The sequence below is a fragment of the Cheilinus undulatus genome, linkage group 6 (assembly GCF_018320785.1).
Source record: "Cheilinus undulatus linkage group 6, ASM1832078v1, whole genome shotgun sequence".
NCBI lineage: Eukaryota > Metazoa > Chordata > Actinopteri > Labriformes > Labridae > Cheilinus > Cheilinus undulatus.
In genome coordinates, this window is record NC_054870.1 from 3,024,414 (window position 1) to 3,049,063 (window position 24,650).

Sequence of the window (24,650 nt, forward strand, 5' to 3'; positions counted from 1 at the left end):
GGTCACGTGTTTTTCTGTAAACCCTGGTAAAGTCTCAGAGGAGCGTCTGCAGAGACTCTGAAGTTTGGTCTGCATCAGTACTCCAAGCACTTGAGGATTTTACAGTTTGACAGGCCTGAAGTGTGACCTAACAGTTTGACATGTGAGTAAGCATACGTGACAGAATCAGCTTATTTCAGCTGTTTCCTGTTATAGCGTCCTGACAGCCTGAGATGAGGGCAGCACAGATCAGTGTGATGACACCTGCTGTTTTTACACTTCAACAAGGCCCTAAGAGTTTGCAGGAGTGTCCTACAGGAACACTCCTGGTCTTTCCCTCTTCTCTCTTAACAAGCAGGAGTGTTTGTTTTTCAGACTGCAGACAGTGGTAAATTAATAATTGCTATATTTGTGTTTCCAACTTTTGTTAACATGGAGAAACATGTGAACGCAGAATCAGACTCTGGTTTCTTGATCTGAAATATTCAACAGATACAGAGAGGATGCAGCATCCAGCGCTGTGTGATATAAAATAAAATCTGAAGCTCGCATGCTTGTTTTCCTTTCATAGGTGATCCTCAGGCCGGCCACCCCGGTGGATTTACAGCCACAAAGGTCATTAGGGCAACTGTAGCTCTGTCGAGTTGGCTGTCTTGCAGTCAGAGGGTTACAGGTTTGATCCCCACGTTGACTGTCCTTGGGGAAGACACTGAACCCCAGTTTGCTCCCACTGCTTCACTGGTGGTGGGTATGGAAGGCTATAGGATTAGCTAGTACTGGTGAACAACCTCTGCCATCAGTGTGAGAATGGATAGGTAGTGTAAAGCCCTGTGCAGCTCAAGTCCATTTATGAGCTGACCTTTTCTTAATCCTTATATAACTGCCATCCATGCATGAGAGAGAAACCTGATGAAGGATGTAACAGGGCTCAGCAGTTTGGAAGCCCATTTTCACCACCTAAAAAATAAAAAAATATGACAGGCAACTAAAAAAATCCTAATTATGAGATTAAAAAAAGTCAAAATAATGACACAAAAAGTCATAATTATGAGATAAAAAGTCATAAGCAAGAGATAAAAAGTGATAAATATGAGAAAAAGTTCAAAGTTATGAGATTAAAAGTTAAAATTATGATAAAATATGTGAAAAAGTCAAAGTTATGAGATAAAATGTCATAATTATGAGATAAAAAGTGGTAAATATGGGAAAAGGTTTATAGTTATGAGATAAAAAAAAGACATAATAATAAGATAAAAAGTCAAAATTAGTGAAAAAAGGCACAATCATGTGATAACAAAGTCATTACTATGAAAAAGAAATTAAAATTATGAGATAAAAAGTCATAAATATGAGGAAAAAGTTCAAAGTTATGAGATAAAAATCTGAAATTATGATGAAAATATGTAAAGAAAAAAAGGAAAAGGTTATGAGATAAAATTTCATAATTATGACATAAAAAGTGATAAATATAAGAAAAGATCAAAGTTAAGGGGAAAAAAGTCATAATTATGAGATAAAAATTCGCAATTGTTGGATAAAATTTGAAATTATGATGAAATTACCAGATAAAAATTCAGAATTATGAGAAAAAAGTCAAAGAAATTAGATAAAGTTCGCACAAGTTCAAAGTTATGAGATAAAAAGTTGAAATTATAATGAAATTATGTGAAAAAAGTCAAAGTTATGAGATAAAAAGTCATTATTATGAGGAAAAGTTCAAAGTTAAGAGGGAAAAAAGCCATGATTATGAGATAAGTAGAAATTATGAGATGATTTCTTGTCTCTTACTTTTGACTTTTTGTCCCATAGTTATGTCTTTGGATTTGCCTAACTTTCACATTTACCTTTTTTAGTGGCAGAAATGAGCCTCCATACAACAGTGTGGTTCAGGAAGTAAAACTGTGTTGAAGTTCTCCATGGCATACCTGATTTTAAACCATGATATCAGAAATATCAAAGTTACTTTTACTTAATGCAAACAGGGATGTAATCTCCTAAAGAAGACAGGTTTCTAAGATATTAGTTTCTTTTCTAACACTTGGTGGGAATGCTCCTCAGGGCTCATCAGTCTGAGTGCAGAGAGTAGTGTGGACCACTGACCTGCAGGAGAACGTGGTCAGCTCTGTGCTTGGTGTTCATTCATTAAATAGTCCTGACCCTTTCACCTGCTGGCTCCGGTCAAAGTTAGGAATCATCTGTTGACATGTCAACAGCTTGCATCATGAGGAGTGGCAGTGATTCTGAAGTCTAATTTTAAGTGGTGGAATAGACGGACAGAGACGTGTGGAGATAAAGCTCTCACATCTTTTTTATGAGTGAGAACGTCTGACCTTTCATGAAGCTTATTAAATGAATAATCCTAAACCAAATGCTCTGACATGTCTGTTTCCCATTGAACTGTAACTCTGACATGTGTGAAGTCCTGGATCAGGTCTTGTCTCCTTACAGCCTCCAGGCTAACAGCATCTGTGTGTTGATAAGAGTGGGAAAAACTAGTTAAGAAAGACAATAAAGGGCTCAAAATGGATGGGAAAATATGGTGAAAAGTGGTTTAAATGGCAACAAAGGTTTAACTGTGTAAAAAAAAAAAACAAAAAAAAGGCCAAAACGGAATAAAAAAGGTACCAACAATGAGTTATAGTGGAAAAAATGGAGAACCAGAAGCATAAATGGGCAGTAGAGTAATGAAAAGGTAATACAGAGCAGTATAAAGCAGTTAAAACAGGCAAAAGAGTTTAAATATGTAAATAATGTTGGAAAATAGAGGGAAACAGTGATGACGGGGTTAAAGGTGACATGAATGGGTCATATGAACATGTGATCCCAATGGTCATGACATACTTTTCAGCTCCAAAATGAGGGAGATGTTAGCCAGGATGCTAGCTCCAATGCTTCTCATCCTACACACACACACACACACTGATATCATCAATAAATCAAAACCAGGGAGGGTCCAGTCTCAGGGTTTATCAGGGGCTCAGCCAAGTCTGTGGGCGGGACTGCACTCGTCCTCCCAACAAATCCTGGTCAGAAATATTTCCTTTTAGAAGCCAAAAGTTCGATTCAGTCTCCTCTGTTGTTTCAGATAACCAGACTGTTTTTCCTGCTTCAGTCTGGTGTAGCGACGTTCCTGTGCACACAGCAGCTTTCATTATTAGCTCCCTAATCTGCAGAGGAGAGGTCATTCATTAACCCCCTAAGAACCTGCATCAACATGAGGACATTACTTTTGGCTTTCCTACATTCTAGCAATCATTGTTGGTATTAGAGTTGAGGTAATAATTGTTCAAAATGTCCGTTCAAGTTTAAGATATTTACTTGAAATGCTGGGATAATCTGCTGTTTGGATATTTATGGGAATTTGCTTGGAAGTTATCGAATTATTTTTATTGAAATTAAGAGAGTACTCTTGTGTATTTTGGAGGGTTTCATGGCTTTGGATTTATTTTCATTTTTTAATGCATTTTCATGGGAATATGAGGAAATATTGGAAAGTTGGACTGGGACTTCAGGATTGTCCTTTGAATTTTTTTGCATTTTTCTTAGAAAACTTTAGGGGGTTTGGGTTATTTCCATCTTTTTCATGGAATTTTGGAGAATGTTTCTTGAAAATGTCCAGAAAATGCCAAGAAATTGAAGGTGGAATTTACTTTAATATTTGGGGAATTTGCTTGAATTTTTCAGGAATTTGCATGGACTTTTTTGGGAAATTTTTATTGGAATTTTCAGGCTTTATGAGGAATTTTTACTATCTAAAGAAATATTTGAGTACTTTAAAAATATGTCTTAGTATTTTTAAAGACATTTTTTTTAATTATGGAATTTTTGGGGAAATTTTTATTGGAATTTTCAGGCTTTATGAGGATTTTTTTGATCAGCTGATAGCAGCTCAGCATCATTTAAAAAGCAGCACAGCCCACAGGAGCAGGTAGAGGGGGAGTGTAGTGTTAAATTTTAGATGCCATATCTAATCAAACTATCCAGCTATAAATATGTGAGCACCTGTCTGTCTGAGCAGCTACTGTACTGGGATTTAAGAACTCTCCAACAGTTCTGTGGTTTGCACGTTTGATAAATGAGGCTGTTTTACAGACATTTACTAGGCTGCTGGCAGAGTCTGGTCAGCATAGAGACAGGATGGGCGGATTTAGCTGTTCGTATTCACCCAGCCTGAAAATAACAAGAAATGCTCAGGAGAAAAGTGCAAATCTGAAAGTGGTAACACAATCACAGCATCATTATTCTCTCCTCGTCTGGACTAACCAAGACACTAAGGAGGGTTTTCACTACTTAGGATATGATGATACATTTTTAACCATCCAGCTCAGTATGAAAGAGACTCGTCCACCCAGGGGATAAACACCGAGAAGTGGAGCTCCTGCAGTTCAGTGTAGCAGGGAATGCAGGGACTTAATACAATGGGAATACTTAAAGACCCCGTCACAAACTCATGAAGCATCAAAGGGAAGCCAGCTCCTCGAGTCAGGGCTCAGCTGTCCACCTGCACCCAAAGGACAAAGACTCCTTAGAAGACAGTAAAGAGGGGCCAGCTGGTCTCAGAGAGGTGCTGCTGCACACATCTACGGCCTTTTCCAGTTCTGCAAACACACACGCTACCTGTATGCCTTTGTGCATTCATATTGACTCATCAATCAATACTGGTGCTCAGATCTGAATTCAAATTATGTAAGCATGAGGGAGCATGGCATGTGATCACACAGCAGGAGCTCCGTCAGTGCGTTTACATGCAGTTAGAACACGTCCAGTAATGTGTGAGTGCAGGTGTTGGGCTTTGGCAATGATTAAAGCGAGTGCCAGGCAGGAATAAAGGCAGACGAGGATCAGAATGAATCCTCTCTACAGTTAACCCTGCAGCATGAAGAAGACATTTGTCCTTAAAACACTTAAGAAGATTCTGACATTCATTCTTTTTTTATCTGAAATCTAAAACATTTCAGAACACTCTTATAAACATTTATACAAGAGGATATTATGAGTAATTCTGCTCTCATCAACATTCAAATATGCTGAATTAAGAATGACACAATAAAATATAATTATTTGTTTATTTTACTGCATTTTAACCAATTCAACAGTTTAATTTGATTAAATAATGTGCAAAAATACATTACGGAGCCATTATTCTCTCACTCTGGTTCAGTTCACACAACCACAACCATGAGGAAGACTGCTGACTTTACATTCAGCCGTGTCATCCTTCACAAGGAGGGTAAGCCACAGAAGGTCACTGCTGAAGGTCAGGCTGTTCTTAGAGGCCGTATCAGAGCAGAGTCATGAAAGCTGACTGGAGGGAAAAGTGAGCAAGGCTGAGCTCAGCCTCCAGAGGGTTGTCAAACAAAGCAACTCAGAGGAGCTTCACAAGGACAAGTCTAAGACAAGTCACAAGTCTAAAGTCCCTGTTCCAGATGAAAGTACATTTTGAATTTAATTTGTAAATCGAGGTTCCAGAAAATAAATCAGAATGCAGGAAAATAAACGTTTGGCCCTTAAACATTCTGGGAGGAAATATCCTGACCTCCTTACCTGATGGTGCCACCTATGAAAGGGCAAGTTTAAAAGAACTGAATGCATTGACCGGTTGTTGCAGAAGAAAAAGAAAAAAACTGACTTTTGAATATAATATTTGTGCATTTGAAAAATTATACAGACAAAAAGTTTTTTTTTTGTGTGTCATTTACAAATTCATCCTAAAAATGCAATGAAAAAAAGTGATAAAACAGAGATCGTGGTCAGGCCATAAAATAAACTGTGATATATGTTTATAAATATCACCAACCAAAGAATTCATCAGTTTAAGAACACATCATAAATCCCAAAACGTTTTATCTTAGAATTCCCTCCGAACAATCTTAGGACAAATCTATTTATATTTATATATAAATCTATTTATGAATGACGCCCAGTGTTCCTGCTTGATTAGAGCTAAACATGATAATCACAACAACAACAACAACAACAACAACAACAACAATAATAATAATAATTATTATAATAATAATAACACCAACAACAACAACAACAATAATAATAATAATAATAATTATAATAATAATAACACCAACAACAACAACAACAACAATAATAATAATAATAATAATAATAATAACACCAACAACAACAACAACAATAATAATAATAATCATAATTATAATAATCACAACAACAACAACAACAATAATAATAATAATAATTATAATAATAATAATAACAATAATAATAATAATAACACCACCACCAACAACAACAATAATAATAATAATAATCATAATAACACCAACAACAACAACAACAATAATAATAATAATAATAATAATAATAATAATAATAATAATAATAACACCAACAACAACAACAATAATAATAATAATAATAATAACACCAACAACAACAACAACAACAATAATAATAATAATAATAATAATAACACCAACAACAACAACAACAATAATAATAATAATAATAATAATAACACCAACAACAACAACAACAACAACAATAGTAATAATAATAATAATAATAATAATAATAATAATAACACCAACAACAACAACAACAACAATAATAATAATAATAATAACACCAACAACAACAATAATAATAATAATAATAATAATAATAATAATAACACCAACAACAAAAACAACAATAATAATAATAATAACAATAATAATAATAATAACACTACCACCAACAACAATAATATAATAATATTTACAATTATAATAATAATAAATATAATAATAACAATAATAATAATGATGATAAGATTATTAATAATGATAATAATAATAATGATAATAACAACAATAATAATATAATATTAATATGAATGATGTATTATTACTATTATGATTACTATTATGATTACTATTATTATTATTATTATTATTTTATTATTATTATTATTATTATTATTATTATTAATAATAATAATAATAATAATAATAATAATAAGAAGAAGAAGAAGAATACTTACAATAACAATTATAATATAACAATAATGTTTCTTAATAATAATGATAATAATAATACTAATAACAGGAATAAAAAAAAAAAAAAGGCAGTTTATTTCCACAACTTCCCTACTGTCTTTGGGAAAACGGATGATAAAATTTGTAAATCAAAAACGTCCAAATATGTTTAAGTATTTCAAACTAGATTTGTGTCTTTTTTCTGAAACCCTCCTTTTTATGGGGGTGGGGGTGTTAAATACATAATGATCCTTCAGGGGAAGCTTACTCCCCCACACACTAAAACCCCTGAACTGGAGGAATGGCTTATATTTACTATATTTGAACTAAAGAGTTGAGTATGAGCAAAATTGACAGAGCTGTGAGAGCATCTGTTTTTAACATTGAACATAAAACCTGTCAGGAGGGTCCACTACAGCAGAGCCAGTAGAAACTAAGCTAAAGGGGGGCATACTGCCACCTGCTGTAGTGGAGGTGGAAGTGCTTCTGTAGATGAATCCGTTCTTCTCTGGTGCTCGTATACCAGGACAAGCGCAGGAGTGAAATAGCCTCATGGGTAATGGTCAGACCATCAGACATGAACTCCAGTTATTCTGTTTCTCTCCTTTAACTCCTACATTTGATGCCAGAGAGGAGGAGGAATCACTCTGTCCCCCCACGTGATGACTCTGTGACGCTCAGAGTGAAGGAGAAACATCCCGGGGTGTAAGTGCTGTACCCTGAACTGGCAGTCTGAATTGGCTCACGATACGCTTCAACATTTTAACAGAGGCGGTGGCCTGAGGCGCCGCTCATCAGCATGCAGCTCTGAATTTAATGCTAAAACATTTCAACCTACATCCACATCCTGGATCCTATCCCCCAAAGACCCAGACATCGTCAGATATGTCTCAGTTAACCATGTTCATTATTCTACTAAGACCACATCCTCTGACCCTCAGAGGCCTACGCTCCTACCTCCACCCACCAATCACTGAGAAGTAAAGAAGTACATTTAAAATACTTCAGCCAAGTCCAGCTGCCCTCTGGGTTCAGCTTTAAATGGTATTTAACTGATTAAGTCTAAAGAGCTGTGATGGCATTTTACCACCCTTGTGGAGTTAGGAAAGGTTCGTTAGAACACAAGCAGAAAACATTGAAACCCTTTATGTTCAAATGTAATCAGTAAATCTGTTGTAGGTTATTGTTTTGCTGTCCTTTGGCCTACAGCCAGCCATGGGTGTCACACACCATACCCAGCTCTCCAGAGCGACCATGCCCTCATTCAGGTGAAAACAGGCCTCAAGAATTTACTGGCTATGGACCTGAAAACCCGGAGTAAATGCAAAGCATGTTGTTCTTCAAACAATTAGAACACATCTCCAGTGTGCAGATAGATCGCTCTTATTAATCAGTCTATTAGTGGTGTGTCTGAAACTGCCATGTGAGTGTCTAATGCTGATAAATGCCTGGAAAAAGACATAATAGCAAATACAGCAATGGCCTTTTTTAAATGTAACATGATACGAAACCAGTCCATGGATCTTTATGGATGTAAACCTGTTTTTGGATTACATATTAACCTCTTGAAAGCCTGCATGCACACATTACATTTCGGCTCTTTTATTAGATAGTAATGGATTCTGTGATTCGAATTTTTCAGATAATTGTCCTGACTTTCTATAGAAGTTTAAAGATTTTAATGCTGGGGAAAATTCCTTTAAAATTGTGAGAAACCGTTCTGAAAATTTTGGGGGATATCCTTGGAAGTATTTTATTTGAGGCATTGGAGAGATTTGGTCTCTAAGTTTGAGGTATTTTCATGGGAAACTGGGGGATTTCTTTGTGGATATTTGGGAATTTGATTAGACATTCAGGGAATGTATTTGTAAATTCTTGGCAAAAATTTTGGGTGAAATTTACTTAAAATTATTTGGTAATTTTCATGGAATTTTTGATAAAATTTACATTTCAATTGTTAGGCTTTTAAGCAGAAAGTTTACTCATATTATTTACAATATAATTTACTTTTTTAATTTTAATTTTTTGGATAAAAAAAAAGAATTTTCACTGATTTTTTTTTTATGTTTTGGAAAGCTCTAGTAGATTTAAAGAAAATTATCCAAGACCTCCAGAACTTTTAGATCATACTTGGCCAAAATAAGTTCTAAGCAGGTAAAACTAAAAATGTTTTCCAACAAAAGCCCTGGTCTCAGGAGGTTAAGATTGTGGGGTCTCTTTCTGATGCTTGGATCTTTATTTATTAAATATTATGATCAGAAATAATGAGGAGAGCTTCTAATAGTGGGCTGTGACTCTTTATTATTGGTTATTGGTTTATAGTCTGACAAATACACTCATTTTGGCTGCTGATTTTATCCTGGAATGGTTAACAACATCAGGATCCCGAGAATCGTAGCTTCCTGGTGGCATATTTATGCGTGGTCTACTTATAAACAGTCTCTTTCTAAGATATGTTTTAGGGCTTTATGCCTTTAGTGATAGAGGAGGACTGTGGATAGAATCGGAAACAGGGATGAGAAAGTGGAGGAGAGACATTCAGGAAATAGTGCCATTAATCCTAGTACTAAATCACAGCTGGGGAGGGCCCATTCTCTGGGTTTTCAGGGGTCCAGCCAGTTCTGTTGTCAGGCCTGTCTCCTTGTGCTGTATTATAGATAACAGGCAATGGCTAAAAATGTCCTGCGTTTTGAAAGAAAATACAAATACTGCTACAATAATATTTCAATCAGACCAAAATATTTATTTAATTTTTGTGTATTTGGAAGTCCGGCCCCCAGAGTTTCTGTCGAGACTAAATCTGGTCCTTGTGCAGTGATGTCAGCCTGACCTTCAGATTCAGCTACTGTGAACACTGAAACACGTGAGAGGGAGGATCTTGTCTGCAGATGTTTTCAGCTGTTTTGTTGTGGTATCTTTTAACACAGCTGTTAACAGATGTGACACCTGTTTGGCCTGACTGTTTTCATTCAGACAGCACATCTCAAATTCAGCATTAAGAAAACAAAAACACCTCCACCAGTTTGACTCACAACTTGGTTGGATGCCAGCAGCCCAGTTGTGAGCCAAATATTCCAGTGAAATGTTGGTGTTTGGTCTCAGAGTTTCAGATGTGCTGCTGTTACAAAATTCATGAACACTGAGAAACTCATCATGAGTCTGTTTGATCCAGAGAGACACACATCAAATATCTGGAGCCAGACTCAGAGTAAGAAACTCAAAGAGCTTCAGTAACCTGGAGTTCTTGGCTGCAGATAGTAAATACATGACCTGGGGCGTCTTTGGCTCAGAGTTGTCCATTTCTCAACTAGAAGGTTGATTGACTGATTCCTTGCTCCTGCTGCCACATGCCGATGTGTCCTTAGGTGGATAGAGATCCCACGATAGCAGCCCTCTTCATCAGTGTGGAAATGTGGAGAGAAGTGCGGCCTGCAGTTTAGAAAGAGCTATAAGCAGTCAGATGACTAGTAACGTGCTATAAAAGCTCATGTCAGATACATAATGGCGTTTATGAGGAATTTAGTCTTGTTAATGTAAATAAACAATCACAAGTTCTATCAGTCAACATGCTTTTATGTTGCTTTTGCAACCAAACTCTGTCGTTATCAGTGTTGGGACTAATACGTTACTTAGTAACGCGTTACGGTAACTCAATTACCTTTTATGGTACCTAGTAGTGCCACGCATTTCTTTTAAAAATCATTAACGCCGTTTAATTACTGAGAATTTATATCACTTATTACTCGTTACTCTTACAGTCGACAACTCGTTGATGAAGGTTAGAAAACATCCGGTTCAGCGGATGACGTTACGTAAGCACATCTGCCGCGGCAAACACACCCACTGAAACGCACACACATCATGGTTGAGCACTTGAGCGTGAGCTCTCTGTCTTGTATACGAGCATTACTTTTCCCTCCTTGGAATAAATTATGAAAAAGAACAGGAAAGGAAAGGTTTCCACCACCAAGAACAGTTTCTCTAACCTCACAAAGTATCAAGTTAAACACATGCTTCAGCTAAACTAGTTTCCAGAGAGCCAGATGCTACAAACACCGCTAACCCAGGTACAGCTCACTCTAGCAGATGGATACGCCCGTTTCCTTGTTTCTCACTGGTGAATCCATCTTGCAAAGCTCACGTCTGAACCGTTTGGGCCCAGTTAGAAAGTGACAGGACCAATCAGCAATGAGGGGCAGTACTTTCAGGCATGGCAGAGTCGTGACGTAAGCAAAGAGCAACAAGAGGCCGGTGCTGTTATGGCAGAAGAAATTAGTGTGGATGCTGCTAAAGCGCCAGTTTTATCAGAACTTAACGACATTTCTTTGTTAAAAGAAGAACAAAGAACAGCAGTGAGTTGTTTTCATTTCAAAAACCACAAACGTCGCTGTTCTGACATGTCTACAGTTGCCAAGGTTAACGTTAGGCAGTTCTCTGTGGAGTTTAGAACTCGATAGAGACGCACCATGCTAGCGGCCATGTCATGTTTTTTGTTGATTTGATTGGTCCGTAAAGATGTAACAGACAGAACAAGGGTTTTTTTCAAAGGCTCTGCCCTTTCCCAAACGCTGTCTATGGAAGGTTTTCCAGATGGATGTGTGAAACAAATCCGTCTGGTGTGTCAGGTTAAGGAGGAGCCACTCCACACAAACAACCAAGACTGGATTTTTAAATCACTGCCAGCCGCACAGTGCGTCACTAAGGAAGCACTAAACAGACTGATAGCAAGGTATGTTGTTGACACACTCTGATATAAGCTGTAGAGTCGCTGCCTTCACAGAAATAATGAGAAAAAACCCCAGATAAGACGAGAGATAGAGCCGTCATACTAAAGACAGGGATTTAAGGGATTTAGCAGCCGGGATTTAACAGTGTCAAAAGGTGAGAAAGGTTTCTACTGAGTTCTATTGTTTCACCACTTTCCAACATAATGATAATAGCTACAGTGTTACATGAAAATAGCTATTTCCTCTCACACTGCCACAACAACACAAATTAATGTGATGTGTATAATAGAGGATTGAAGCAAAAAAGTAACGTTTGAGTTACTTTTTAAAGTAACTGATAACTTTTCCAATGCAGTTACTCAGTTACTAACTCAGTTACTTTTTGCCAGCAGTGACTACTACTGAACACTGGTCGTTATCGTACGGTATTTTCTAACAATGCTTAGAAACAACAGGAGCTAGCGGCTAAACAGGAGCTCAGTCAGAGTGACCACTGGTTCTTGTTCCCCTCTCTTACTCAGGACCTACCTGATTGGTCAGTTTGGCCAGGAGACCAGCTCTTGGAAGAGTTGTTGTCCCAAACTTCTTCCATGTGAGAATTCTGGAGGCCGCTGTGCTCTTGGGAACCTTCAGAGCAGCAGACATTTTTGTAGTCTTCTCCAGATCTGTGCCTGTCAACAATCCTGTCTCTGAGCTCTGCAGCTCCTTTGACCTCATGGCTTGGCTTTTGCTCTGATATGCATGTCAGCAGTGAGGACTTCCATAGAGTTTAATTTATTCGACTCCAATCAAGGTGTAGGAACATTTCAGAAAAGATGAGAGAAATGGGAGGAACCTTAGCTAAAGGTCAGGTGTTGTTGCAAAGGGTTGTGATGGGCTGCTGAGTGTAGATTAATGGGAAAAATGAATTTAATGAGCTGTAGCATCAGGCTGCTACATGACCAAGTGAAGTAGGTCTCAATACTCTCTGAATGCACTGTAATTTAGCTTCTGCGTCATAAATGGTTCCTCTCTGCAGTGTTCAATGATATTCTCTCACAACTTTTATATCTACGTAGTGTGTAGTGTTCATGTGAATGAAATGAAAGAACATTATCTCTCTTTATGTGAGAGCCTTGGTGGTGAACTAGCTCATTCATCAGCTAATGTGTTAGCCATGCTAACTGATTAGCTTTAAACACGTCTCACTCCGCCTTCAGCATACCAAAACTCCACAAAACCAAAGTCACTGTAACCAACTCCCACAATAAAGACTTTAATTCTGCAGCTGAAAAACCAGAGAGTGAGGTGACGTAGCGGAGTCTTTTATTCACACAGTTTATGCTTCTCAGTCACAGCTTGCTTTCTTTATTAAATAACTACTGAAACTTTATTTTATAACACTTTATTAAAGTGGGCCCTAATACCTAGGAATTTTAGAGTAGTAAGTAGTGATTTTATAGTAATGAATATAAAACTGAAAAAAATCTGTACTACCTAGTAAAAACTTGAAATTTTACCAAGTAATAACTCAGAGCTATCCTAACGTTTACTTAGTAATGATGTATTGATTATGAAATAATTCCTCATAATATTTTGGCAGTTCTTTGGTAATTAGTTGGTATTTTAACAAGTAATTTCTAAGAAATAAGATTTTAGTTTTTCTATTTAAGATGCTTGATAATTCCAATTTCTTCATTTTGGCCCAAAAAATTAAAGTAAGTTTTTCCTCCATAATTCACAAGTAATTTGTCTGTAATTAATAAAAACAGCCTTATGTCAAGTTACATTAGAGGCACAATGCTTTTATTGTAACTTGGCATAAGCAACTTAAAGCATCTTAGTTCTAAGAAATTACTTTTGTAAAACACAATTTAACTGGAGCCAAAATATTCTGACATTACTGAGTAAATGGTACATTATTACTTATCACCATATTTCCAAGTTATTACTTGGTAAAATACCAACTTATTTCTAGGTGATTATCATCTTCAGAAATTATTAGAAATTCATTTCTTATTACTAAAAAGTACTATGTAATTACACTAAATCACTAGATATTTAGATCAAAATTACAGGTCATTACCACCATATTCTGTAGGAATGATTATAAAATTATGCTTATTACTAAAAAATGTTACACCAAAATTACCAGGTAATTACATTGAAATTGCTAGGTAATCAGGGCCTGCTTAAAGGAAGTGTTACCAAACTTTTCATTTTCAAGGAAACCTCATTAGCCATAGCTCCTGGGACTTCAAGGAAATCTATTATAGACATAGAAAGTAACATTATTCCAGCTATTAAATATAAAGACATTTAAAAAACTAAAACTATTTACCACTAAGAACAATCCTGAACAGAATACGTAAAAACAGCTCTTCATTTGTCAAAACAAAACAAAAAAAACTCTGTTGATTTGATTAAGTTTTTTACAGACCATTTGTACAGTTTTGTAGTTTTTTGTAGCTTGAATGACACTCTGAATTTCTCCAGAGCGCCTTCGACATCAAAGGAGTGAATAAATTCATGTTGCTCCTCCACCTCAGCAGTCCCAGGACAACCTCCTCATTGTCTTTTCATCAACGAGCTGCACTCCAGCCTCACAGCTAGAAGGTTCCTGGTTCTCTCCCCTGATCAGAGCCTTTCTGTGCAGAGTTTGCATGTTCTCCCCGTGCATTCATGGGCTCTCTCCGGGTACTTCGGCTTCCTTCCACCACCGTAGACATTTCCCACTGGCAACCAGTCCAGAGTGTACCCTACTTCTCTCCCAGTGACAGCTGTGATAGGCTCCAGCAGTGTAGAAAATGGATGGATGGATTTAGGTGTTGAACTCCGTGTTACTCCTCCAGCATCAGTGGATGACCTCCTCATTGTTTTTCCATCTAAAAATGTTGATGTTTAACATCCTGTCACTCCTGCAGCAGTAGTCATAGGATGACCTTCTCATTGTCTGTCCATCTAAATGTTTAGGAGTTGAACTCCGTGTTTCTATCCCAGTATCAGCAGTCACAGGATGACCTCCACATTGTCTGTCCATCGAAACGTTTCTGGGTTGAACCGTGTTTTCCTCCACCAGCAGCTGTCAGTGGATGTACTCAGCAGAGAGGCTGTGGGTGCAGCGTGCCGAGCGCACCTTGAGCTCATGGTAGCACTGGACAAAGCTGTGGTAGATGAAGGTGATGGGAAGAGCCAGCAGCACGATGCCACTGACCACGCAGAGGCCGCCCAGCACACGGCCGGCGACCGTCACCGGGTACATGTCCCCGTACCCCACAGTTGTCATGGAGATGATCACCCACCAGCAGGCAGCGGGGATGCTGGCATAGTCCTGGTTTCCAGCCTCCAGGTCCAGGCCGTGCTCCAGCAGCTGTGCCAGTGCACTAAAGATCGCCATGGCAACGCAGATGAAGATCAGCAGCATCATCATCTCCCGATAGCAGCGCCGTAGAGTCAAGCCAAGAGTCTGTAGACCCAGGAAGTGGCGTGCAAGCTTGATCACCCAGAAGATCCTCATAATGCGCAGGACGCGCAGAGTGACCCCAGCCCGCTGCAGCTGGGAGTTCTCTCCTGTCAGGTTGGTCACAGTAACAGAGATGTAGTACGGCGTGATGGCCAGCAGGTCGATGATGTTCAGAGGACGACGGACAAACTCACATTTATCTCTGGAGACCAGGAAACGGACGATACACTCAGCTGTGAACCAACCGATACACACCGCCTCAATGATCCTGCAGGGAGGACAGCCAGGGAGAAAAGAGAGACAGGGACCGATGAGAGGACCGAGAGAGAGAGACAGCAACTTTAGAAAACAGGAAAGGACAATAGAGACAGGACCAATCAGAGGCAGGAGAAACGATGACGGCGGATCTGATCAGACTAAAAACAGAAAAAAAGGAAAGACGACAATTAGAGGGAGTCAAGACAAGCAAGACAGAAAGAAGAGAGACGCAGCCAATCACAGAGGTGCACATGAACAACCATGTAAAACATGGAAAAAATGAAGATAAAGCTCAACATCATCATTAAGTAAAAAACACAAAACATCCTGTTAGCAAGACGGTCGAACACATTTTAGCTGCTTTTCTCTCAAAAGCTCTGGAGCTTTTCTCCAGCTAGTCCAGCCAGTCCAGGTCAGATTAGATCAGAACCTCCTTATTAACTATCATCCCATGACAATAAAGACTCTGGGAATTAAAGATGTCTGTCAGGATAGCTGATGTAACAAATAATTATCTATAAAAGTATTAAAAGCTAAACTTTAGGGATGCATTATCACTATGATAGAGGTATCGGCAGATAGTGTGAATAGGAAAATATCAGCAGACATGAACATTTTATACAGATATTTTAGCTTTAAAATCAGCCTATATCAGCTGTCATTAGAACACATAAAGAAATAAGTTAGCAGAGTTTAAGGCTGGACCAACAGACCTCCTTCAGCTGAAGTTTCCTTCTTTATCATCTTATTTTACACTCGAAAGTCTGTTCTAAGGACTGAAATGTGTTCATTTGTTCATCCTCAAACCTTCAATTGTGTTTCAAAGACTGAAGTTTTAGGTTTGAATTACATTTAAAGGGATATTTCAATATTTTTGAAGTTAGAAACCCGGATTTTGTTTCTAATTAAACTTTTTAGCAATCATTACTTATTCTTTCATGTTTTGTCAAAACACGTTGACATTACTAAATGAAATTAGTTGTCTGTATTATTCAGCTGAAAGATGCAATGATAATGATAATGTTAAGGTGAGATTTAGTATGTTTAGTTCTTTAAGAGGGGGGAGGGGCTATTTCAAAATTAAAAAACCTAGGGTGAGACTGTCAGTGCATCTGTTGGCACTGGCAGGCAATGCTTCCACCATGACAGTCCACACGTAGTGAAGCCAATGCTTTGCCTCACCGTGTCTCCACCCCACCAGAGAGGGAGTAATCAGAGAATTAGATTTTGGGAGTGATCTGGATCACCGTCTGGATCCAGGAATAATTTTAAAGGATTCTTCACTATTGGGAGACAGGGCTAATGATGGAGGTCTGCGCTCTGAGTGCTTTTCTAGTTTCAAATATATTTATGTAAGTTAAACTTAGTATTGTTATTTCATACAACTTAGACTTCATTTATGTGAACTAATGATTTTTAGTAAAGACTACTATTATACAGTTAATATGCCTACTGCATAAAATTAAGGTTCTATGTTAATACAACTTGACCTCTTTAGTATCAGCGTGTGAAAAACTTCAGTGGTATAAGGCAGTTGGTGTACTCGTGCTTATTAGTAATGTCAGCTAATTCGGGTTTAGAGTGGATGAGGTGCTTGGAGCCTCCAGAGATGTCAGTGACCGCTGCTCTAAAGAGGGTGGATTATAGCGCCACAGACGGGCAGAGTTGTTCTAATGTAGTGAGTTTTAGTGACTTAACTTGATAAGTAAAAATGTGTCATAAGTTTCCTAGATGCAAAAGACTGTCTGCTGATTTATCAACAGCAGGAGACATCAATAAATGTTTCCTAAAAGTCTCATATTATACAAAATACATTTTTCATGACTTTCTAATAGAGATATGTGCCCCTGGCCTGTGCACAATTCCCTTAAGAATCAGAACACCCCCACCACCACCACCTTTCAGAAAGTATGTGCTAAAAAACAGCTATTTTCAGATTTTTCCTGCATGACATCATGCAGGGAATTAGCTCCGCCCCCAGGTTCAGTTGGCCCTCCCCTCTGAGTCCTCCTCTCAGCTGCCTAGGTCTGCAATTTACTTCTCTGTATATTTTAACATGTTTGTCAGATTTTATGTTTATGTTACAGTTGAATGTAAATTGTTTAAAAAAAGAGCCCCATCCATTTCCTGAGAGGGGCGGAGTCAGACAGCTCATTAACATTTAAAGCCACAGAAACAGCTCATTCTGAGCAGGGATGAGACAGATAGTTTATAGACATGCAAAAGTCCAACACTGGAGTGTTTTAGGGATCTCTGAGACCAATGTAGACTTGCCTTAAAGGGGTAAAATGTGAGAGCTTTAATGTAGTTTTTTTTTCCACGGACTGTTAATAAATTTAAATTCTAGCTAGTAACTTAAAGTGATTTTGTTAAAAAATTACTATACAATGTTTTAAATTATATGAAAGTATAATTTCCAAAGTGGGAGGTTTTGTATTTCCGCTCATTTCTGCAGTCAGTGATTTTGTTGACAACACCTATCCAGAGTGTGGTGTAATTTAATGTTTTTTTTTGTTGTTGTTGTTTTTAACACATTTGACTTAGTGTTGAAATTCGCAGATGGTCCCTGAACCACATTTGATATCTGAGTCCAAAATCTGTCATAAAATGGGTAGAAAGAGTTTAGTATGCTGCTCCTGCAGCCTGGAAGTTTCTGCAGGAAAGTTTGTCTTAGGGAGCTGTTCTCTTTAAATTGTTCAAATGTTCTCTAATTCTAGCTCCATGTTTAATGTTTCATGTCTGCAGCTCTTGGAAATGAGATTCTTAATCTCAATGAGGCTTCCCTGGTTAAATAAATTCAAATAAATAAATAGCCTCTTAGTCACAGCTGGCTGTTCATGGAGGACAATGTAGCTGTCAAGCCCAGGTGACGGTTCATTTAGAGAAAAATCAGGTTGAAGCTTACAGTCTGTCTCACAGTGATTGAAAAGAGGTGTGGGTTTTTAAATGTGATGTTCTGCTGCTGAGTAATCGTCCTAGGAATGCTGAATATGTGAATATTTTATATTATTAACTTTACCCAGGTCCTGCAGCCTGCATCACCCCCCATATAGAGTTCTTTGCCTTACTAAATGCTGGTGTTTTGTCGACCTTAAACTTTCTGAAGATGAACTTGACTCCAACCAGAAGAACTGAATGGAAATTTGTCATCCATGTAAGATTATAAATGTTGCTTTAACCCTCTAATGGAAAGCTACAGTCAGCATGATATGTTTACTTTCTGAAAACATGCGGGACTGTTAGCCTCAAAACAATTGAAGAGATCAGCAGAGTCTCACTGCCCAATACTCGGTTGAGCTGAAGTAGAGTTCAGTGAAATTAGTCAAGTCTGTTTCAGTCCAGTTCAGTTTAGTCCAGTTGAATTCTTCTCAGCTTTTTTGTGTTTCAGTTAAGTTTCAGAGCTCAACAGACCTCTGCTTCATCATGTTTTAGTCCTCTTCGCTCTCCTTTAGGACTCACAGGTGGAAGAAGGCAGAAACATGATTTGTGCAGGTACGAGACAAACTGAAGCAAAACCCTGAAAGTTCTTCTGTTGTTGTATGTAGATCTGTCTTTAAGTGGAGCATATTCTACTGGCACAGCCTTCTGACTGATTATGTAACATGTCTTTTCTTGACAGAGACAGTGCCCTCATCCACAGCTCAGGTGGGCTCACTGAATGGTTTGATCAGGATGAATAGCGTGTGAATCAGACATTATGGCCTTCACAGTCAGTAGAGCTAAACCCAGCTGAATACATATGTGCAGTAGTGTAGTGATGTCTGCAGAAGTGGGAATAATGTTTATCCGTCCCAGATTTTTTTAAAGCGACTCATCCAGAAAAAGATAAACAGCCTGTGTAAGACTGCTCTTACATAACCTAAAAATTGCCCTATTTACACGATGATACTAAACTTCTGCAGCTTGACTTCAGGTATTAAGGATCACTATGACTCTATGATGGGGGAAGCAAGCTATTATTAGAGCTGTGGTTCTCAACCAGTGGTTTGGGACCCAAAAGTGGGTTGCAGAACTGTTTTCACTGGGTCACTTTTACCTGACACAGCAGAGAGACTGCTTCACACTTGGGTTGAACAATTTGGCAAAATAATCTAATTGTGATATATTTTCACAATATTGTAATTATGATTTAAAGTATGATTATTTTAAAGTTCCTCATTTTGTGTATTTCTAAACTTACAAGAAATAAATCATTGTGTTTTTATATATATATATAGGTAGATTAAACAAAGACTAAACAATTTGACTGTGATCATTTTGAGTTCCTGTTGTATTGACAGGAATAATTATTTTATGTTTTTCTCATTTTGAATGAGACATATAAAAGAGGGAAAGCGGGAATTTTTGCAGTTGCCTGATGTGTAGAGTAGCATCTCTGCTGCAAAACATTTACTAAACTGGTATTTTGACATACATTTCAGGTAAAGATTTGTGATTTGAAAATTGCAGTGTATAATATCGTGATTTCATCTAAAATGTGATTATTTGCCCAGCCCTACTTCACACATAATTTACATCCATCTGGGAAACCTCCCATTGAAAGTGTTTGGAAAGGGAAGGACTTTAAAACCCTTTAAAACCTAATGCGTCGCCAACGACGTGCTGTTTAAGCACACTTTGCATTACAAAAATTACACGAATGTTTGTGTTATCGGAAACTCAAACAGTTTCTGAAAGCTGATAAATTGTTCTTCACAGCCAACATGTGGTTATTACTGTAAATTCACCTTTTCTTGCTAAAAATCTAGCATAAAGTCCCCCCTTTATTGTAGTTCTTCTGTTAGAACACTCTTAACATGCAGTAAAATGTAAATAACTGCCATTTATTAAAAGTTTTAAGTATTGTGGAAAATGGGCATAAGGACTAACCCATAGGACATTGGCTGGGCCTTTTATGGTCAAAATAAGAAAAACAGTCCAGAAACTCAGGAATTAAAGGGTAAAAAAAATTCTTGGAAAATGATTGGACGAACGTTCTCTCTGTCACATTCACGACGAACCAATCAGTGTGACAAGACAAAATGAGGTGGTAGACATGTGCAGCTCTGGTTGTACCCTGGCGCTATGGTAGTTTATCAACATTGGAGCTTGTTGGTGGATAAAACTCATGCCAAGGCTGGTCATTAAAAGTGCAAAAATATCTTTAACAATAGGAGCTTTTGGTGTGGCTCTTTGCTCTTGTTTTAATAAAGAAATGTGGTCTAGTTCTGATTAAACTGCTGCCATACTACAGCTACATCCGAGCTAATCGTTACACTGGTAGTAGCCATTGCTATTAACTTCCAGCAAAATTAAATCCTGCCCATAGCTGCTGCCTTGTTCTCCTCAGACAATGCTGATTGGCTTGGTCTGTTCTCAGCAGACTGGAGCTTTGCAGGATGGATTATGTTGATGACAGACAAGGAGTCTGGCCAATCCATCTGTTATGCAAATTTAGGTTGCTGTGGGAAAAAAAAGTTTTGGCAACAGTCTGAGCTGTAATATTTGTCCAAGGACATATGTTTCCTATGACTCAGAGTGCATGCAGTAGCTGTTGGTTTGTTTATTAAGCATGCAGTGGTTCTTCACTGTTGTAGTCCATACAGCCCATAATCACTACATGCCTAAGTCATCTATTAATTATCTAATAAATCAATTTTATTGGTTATGTAGACCTTGTCGTGGCTTTTGTTTTTTTGAGAAATTTGTTCACACACCTGATTGAACTTACTGTTACAGTATAAATAAAAAAAAAATCCTGTGTTTGCCAAAATATGTTTTTTTCTTTTTTTCTGAAACCTTAAAATATGAGGCAATGATGCTATGAGGCTAATGATATCTCCATTACATGAATATATTTCACATTCATCTGGGAAAGCTCCCACAGAAAGTGTTTGGGAGGGGCAGGACTTCTCAGGAAACTCTTGAAAGGTGATTGGAGGAATGTTCTGTCTGTCACATTCATAACGGGCCAATCAGAGCAACAAAACAAAATTAAGTTGTGCGTATGCGCAGCTCTTGAGCTGACAGATAAGCTGCCATAGATTGTTAATGGTGGAGCTTCTTGGTGAATAAAATTGATTCCAAGGCCGGTCAGGGGATGTGCAAAAACATCCTCTATGACAAGGTTTCAGTGTCCAATCCAATCCACTTTATTTATATAGCACATTTGAAAAACATTCAAGGTTTCCAAAGTGCTGCACAGTAAAACCAAAGAAGTCACAAACACTGCTGAAATAAAAAACAACAAGAAGAAAGGCATAAAAGCAAGCAAGAACAACATAAAAACATTTAAAAAGAAATAAAAACACATAAAACGAATAAAAGCCATAAAAACACAGGGGTTAGGACCATAAAAGGCATAAAAGGACAGAGGTCACATAACTCTCATACTGAGTTAAAAACCAAAGAGTAAAAATGAGTTTTTAGATGTGATTTCAAAGTCGGCAGGGTGGGAGATGTTTTAATTTCTAGGGGCAGTTCTTTCCACAATTTGGGAGCCACTGCAGAGAAGGCTGGATCGCTTCGCGTTTTTAATCGGGTTTTTGGGACGACAAGCTGAAGCCGATCAGCAGACCTCAAGGACCGGGAGGGGGTTTAAACATTTAAAAGGTCAGAGATGTATTGGGGTGCTGATCCGTTTAAAGATTTAAAAACAAACAATAAAACTTTAAAATGAATTCTAAAATGAACGGGAAGCCAGTGAAGGGACGGCAGGATTGGGGTGATGTGGTCATGTTTTCGGGTACCTGTTAAAAGACGAGCAGCAGCATTTTGGACTAACTGTAAACGTGCGAGGGAAGCCTGATTAACATCAACGTAAAGAGCATTACAGTAGTCCAACCGTGTAGAAATAAAAGCATGAATTACTTGCTCAAAGTCATTGAAAGATAAATCTGATTTAATCTTGGATAAAAGTTGCAGATGATAAAAACTGGATTTAACAACAGAATTTATTTGTTGATCCAATTTAAAATCATTGTCAACTTTTACACCAAGATTTAAAACTGTGGGTTTAAAATAAGGTAAAAGAGGGTCCAGGTCCCTGAGAGGTGCTTCCTGGGCTCCACTTGGGCCAAAAATGATCAGTTCGGTTTTATTTTCATTAAAATTTAAAAAGCTCGGGGCCATCCAGTCTTCAAAACAGTTTAGCAGACATTAAAGAGAGCTGCCATCATTTTTCTTTATTGGCAGGTAAATCTGAGTGTCGTCTGCATACAGATGGTAAGAAATGCCATGCTTTTTAAAAATCAGGCCAAGAGGAAGGAGGTGGAGGGAGAAAAGGATGGGACCAAGAACAGAACCTTGGGGAACTCCACAGGTTGGGGGGCACAAGAAGAGACACAGTGTGGCTCTATGCTCTTGTTTTTAAAAGAAATGTGGTCCAGTTCAAATTAAGCTGCCACTTTCCTACAGCTACATCCACAGTAGCAGCTATTGATCACAAATTCATGCCAAAGCAGACCAGAGAAGAGAGAAAACATCTCTTCTATCATGAAAAGCTTTCAGTGTGGCTCTCTGTCCTTGTTTTAATGAAGACATCTGTCCAGTTAAGACCAAACTGCCGCTGTGGCTAAGTCTCAGCTAATCCCTCCTTCAGCAGCCATTGTATACAACCATTCATACAACAACTAACGCATTCCCACATCACAATCACAAACCCAAGCTGAAGCAGGTCAACAGTGAAAAAACATCTTTTAGACCATAGAAAGCTTCGAGTTTTGTTTATTTCATACAGAGCTGTGGTCCAGTTCTAGTAAAACTGACGCTATGCTAAAGCTACATCCGGGGTAATCACTGCATAAAGGAAGCCATTACAATCTAACCTTGCAAAGTAGATGGATATGCCCGTTTCTGTGTTTCTCACTGGTGAATCCATCTTGCAAAGCTCCCATCTGAACCATTTGGGCCCAGTTAGAAAGTGACAGGACCAATCAGCATCGAGGGGCAGTACTTTTGGGCGCGGTAGAGTCGTGACATAAGCAAGCAGTAACAAGAGACGGTTCAGAGACAACATTCATCCAATCACACTGAGTGTTTTTCAAAGCCTCTGCCCTTTCCCAAACTCTTAGTATTGAAGGTTTTCCAGATAAACGTGTGAAACAAATCCATCTGGCGTGTCAGGTTACTCCCTAATACCATCAAACCACCAAATCAGGGAGTCTCTTCTGAAGTTTAATTCTCTGGTACAGTTCAGAGACTTTTAGAGTCAATGCCAACAAACAACGTCGCTGTTCTGGCAGCTTGTGGTGGTCCGACACATGACAACTCATTTTAACCAATACCAAAACTGATACATAAAGAGCTTGTTTTATTGTTAAAGTGTCTGTTGTGCAGGGATGCTGGGGAAGTAGACAGTCCTGTAGTTGTTTTATGTTTGGGACTTAATCCAAAATGTTCAGGGCTCATGGTGGGCCTCCTTAGCCCCTGGGAAACCCCTACACCTGATGGTACAGTTGTATTTTTTACTTTTAAAAGCTGATATATAAAATATACTGCAGATACGCACAGCTGATATATCGGCTGTAAACATGGGCAGAAATGTCCATACCTGCTGATTCTGATGTTTGACTTTATAATATCTGCTGATACAAATAATGGGTGATGATATTGGTTTCCTGCTTGTATCTGTTTTGTAAATATGTTCGATTGTGCTTATATCTGGTCTTTGTTTGAGGTACACCCGGGTAGGTCCTACCTGTGCTGGTCCAGGGTTTCAGCAGTTTTCCAGTCCGGCAAAGTGCTGGCACACAGCATCACCATGGAGATGACCACGAACAGCACCGACACAAAAGCAAGGATCTGTGCTGCCAGTGAAGACGTGGGCTCCTCAAAGGTCTTCCTCATCCTCTCCAACCAGCGGCTCTGGGGCTCTTTGTGGCTCCGTGGTTCTTCTTCAGGAAAGAAGTGGACGAAACAGTCCGAGAGGCGGTCGTCCAGGCGTCGCTGGCAACAGGGCTGGAGGTCACCACTCTCCAGGCCCCAGTAGAGCATCTCATTGTAGAAAGACAGCTCACACATGTGGGGCATGAAGCGTAGCTTTCCATGCTGCACGTACAGCATAATAAAGCTGAAGGCCTCAGAGTGGCGGTCGAAGAAAAACTCGTTCCTGTCACGGTCATAGTCGTCACAGAGCTCCAGCAGCTCGCTCTCAGACACACAGCGATGCAGTCGGCTGAGTCTGCTGAGAGGGAGCCGCTTCATCAGATCTGCAGAGAAGGAAAACCTGCGGCCGCCAACGTTCAAGGTGCAAAAACCACCCCCAAACTTCAT

General features: G+C 38.5%; 1 protein-coding gene across 1 annotated transcript; it reads right to left on the bottom strand.

Moving 5' to 3' along the window:
* Positions 1–14,762: 14,762 nt before the first annotated feature.
* LOC121511503 (potassium voltage-gated channel subfamily G member 3-like) lies at positions 14,763–24,650 on the bottom strand. The gene is made up of 2 exons (XM_041790241.1): positions 24,076–24,650; positions 14,763–15,408 (listed from the first exon to the last, which is right to left on the bottom strand). Exons 1-2 carry the CDS (start codon positions 24,648–24,650, stop codon positions 14,763–14,765), a joined length of 1,221 nt encoding a protein of 406 aa, XP_041646175.1.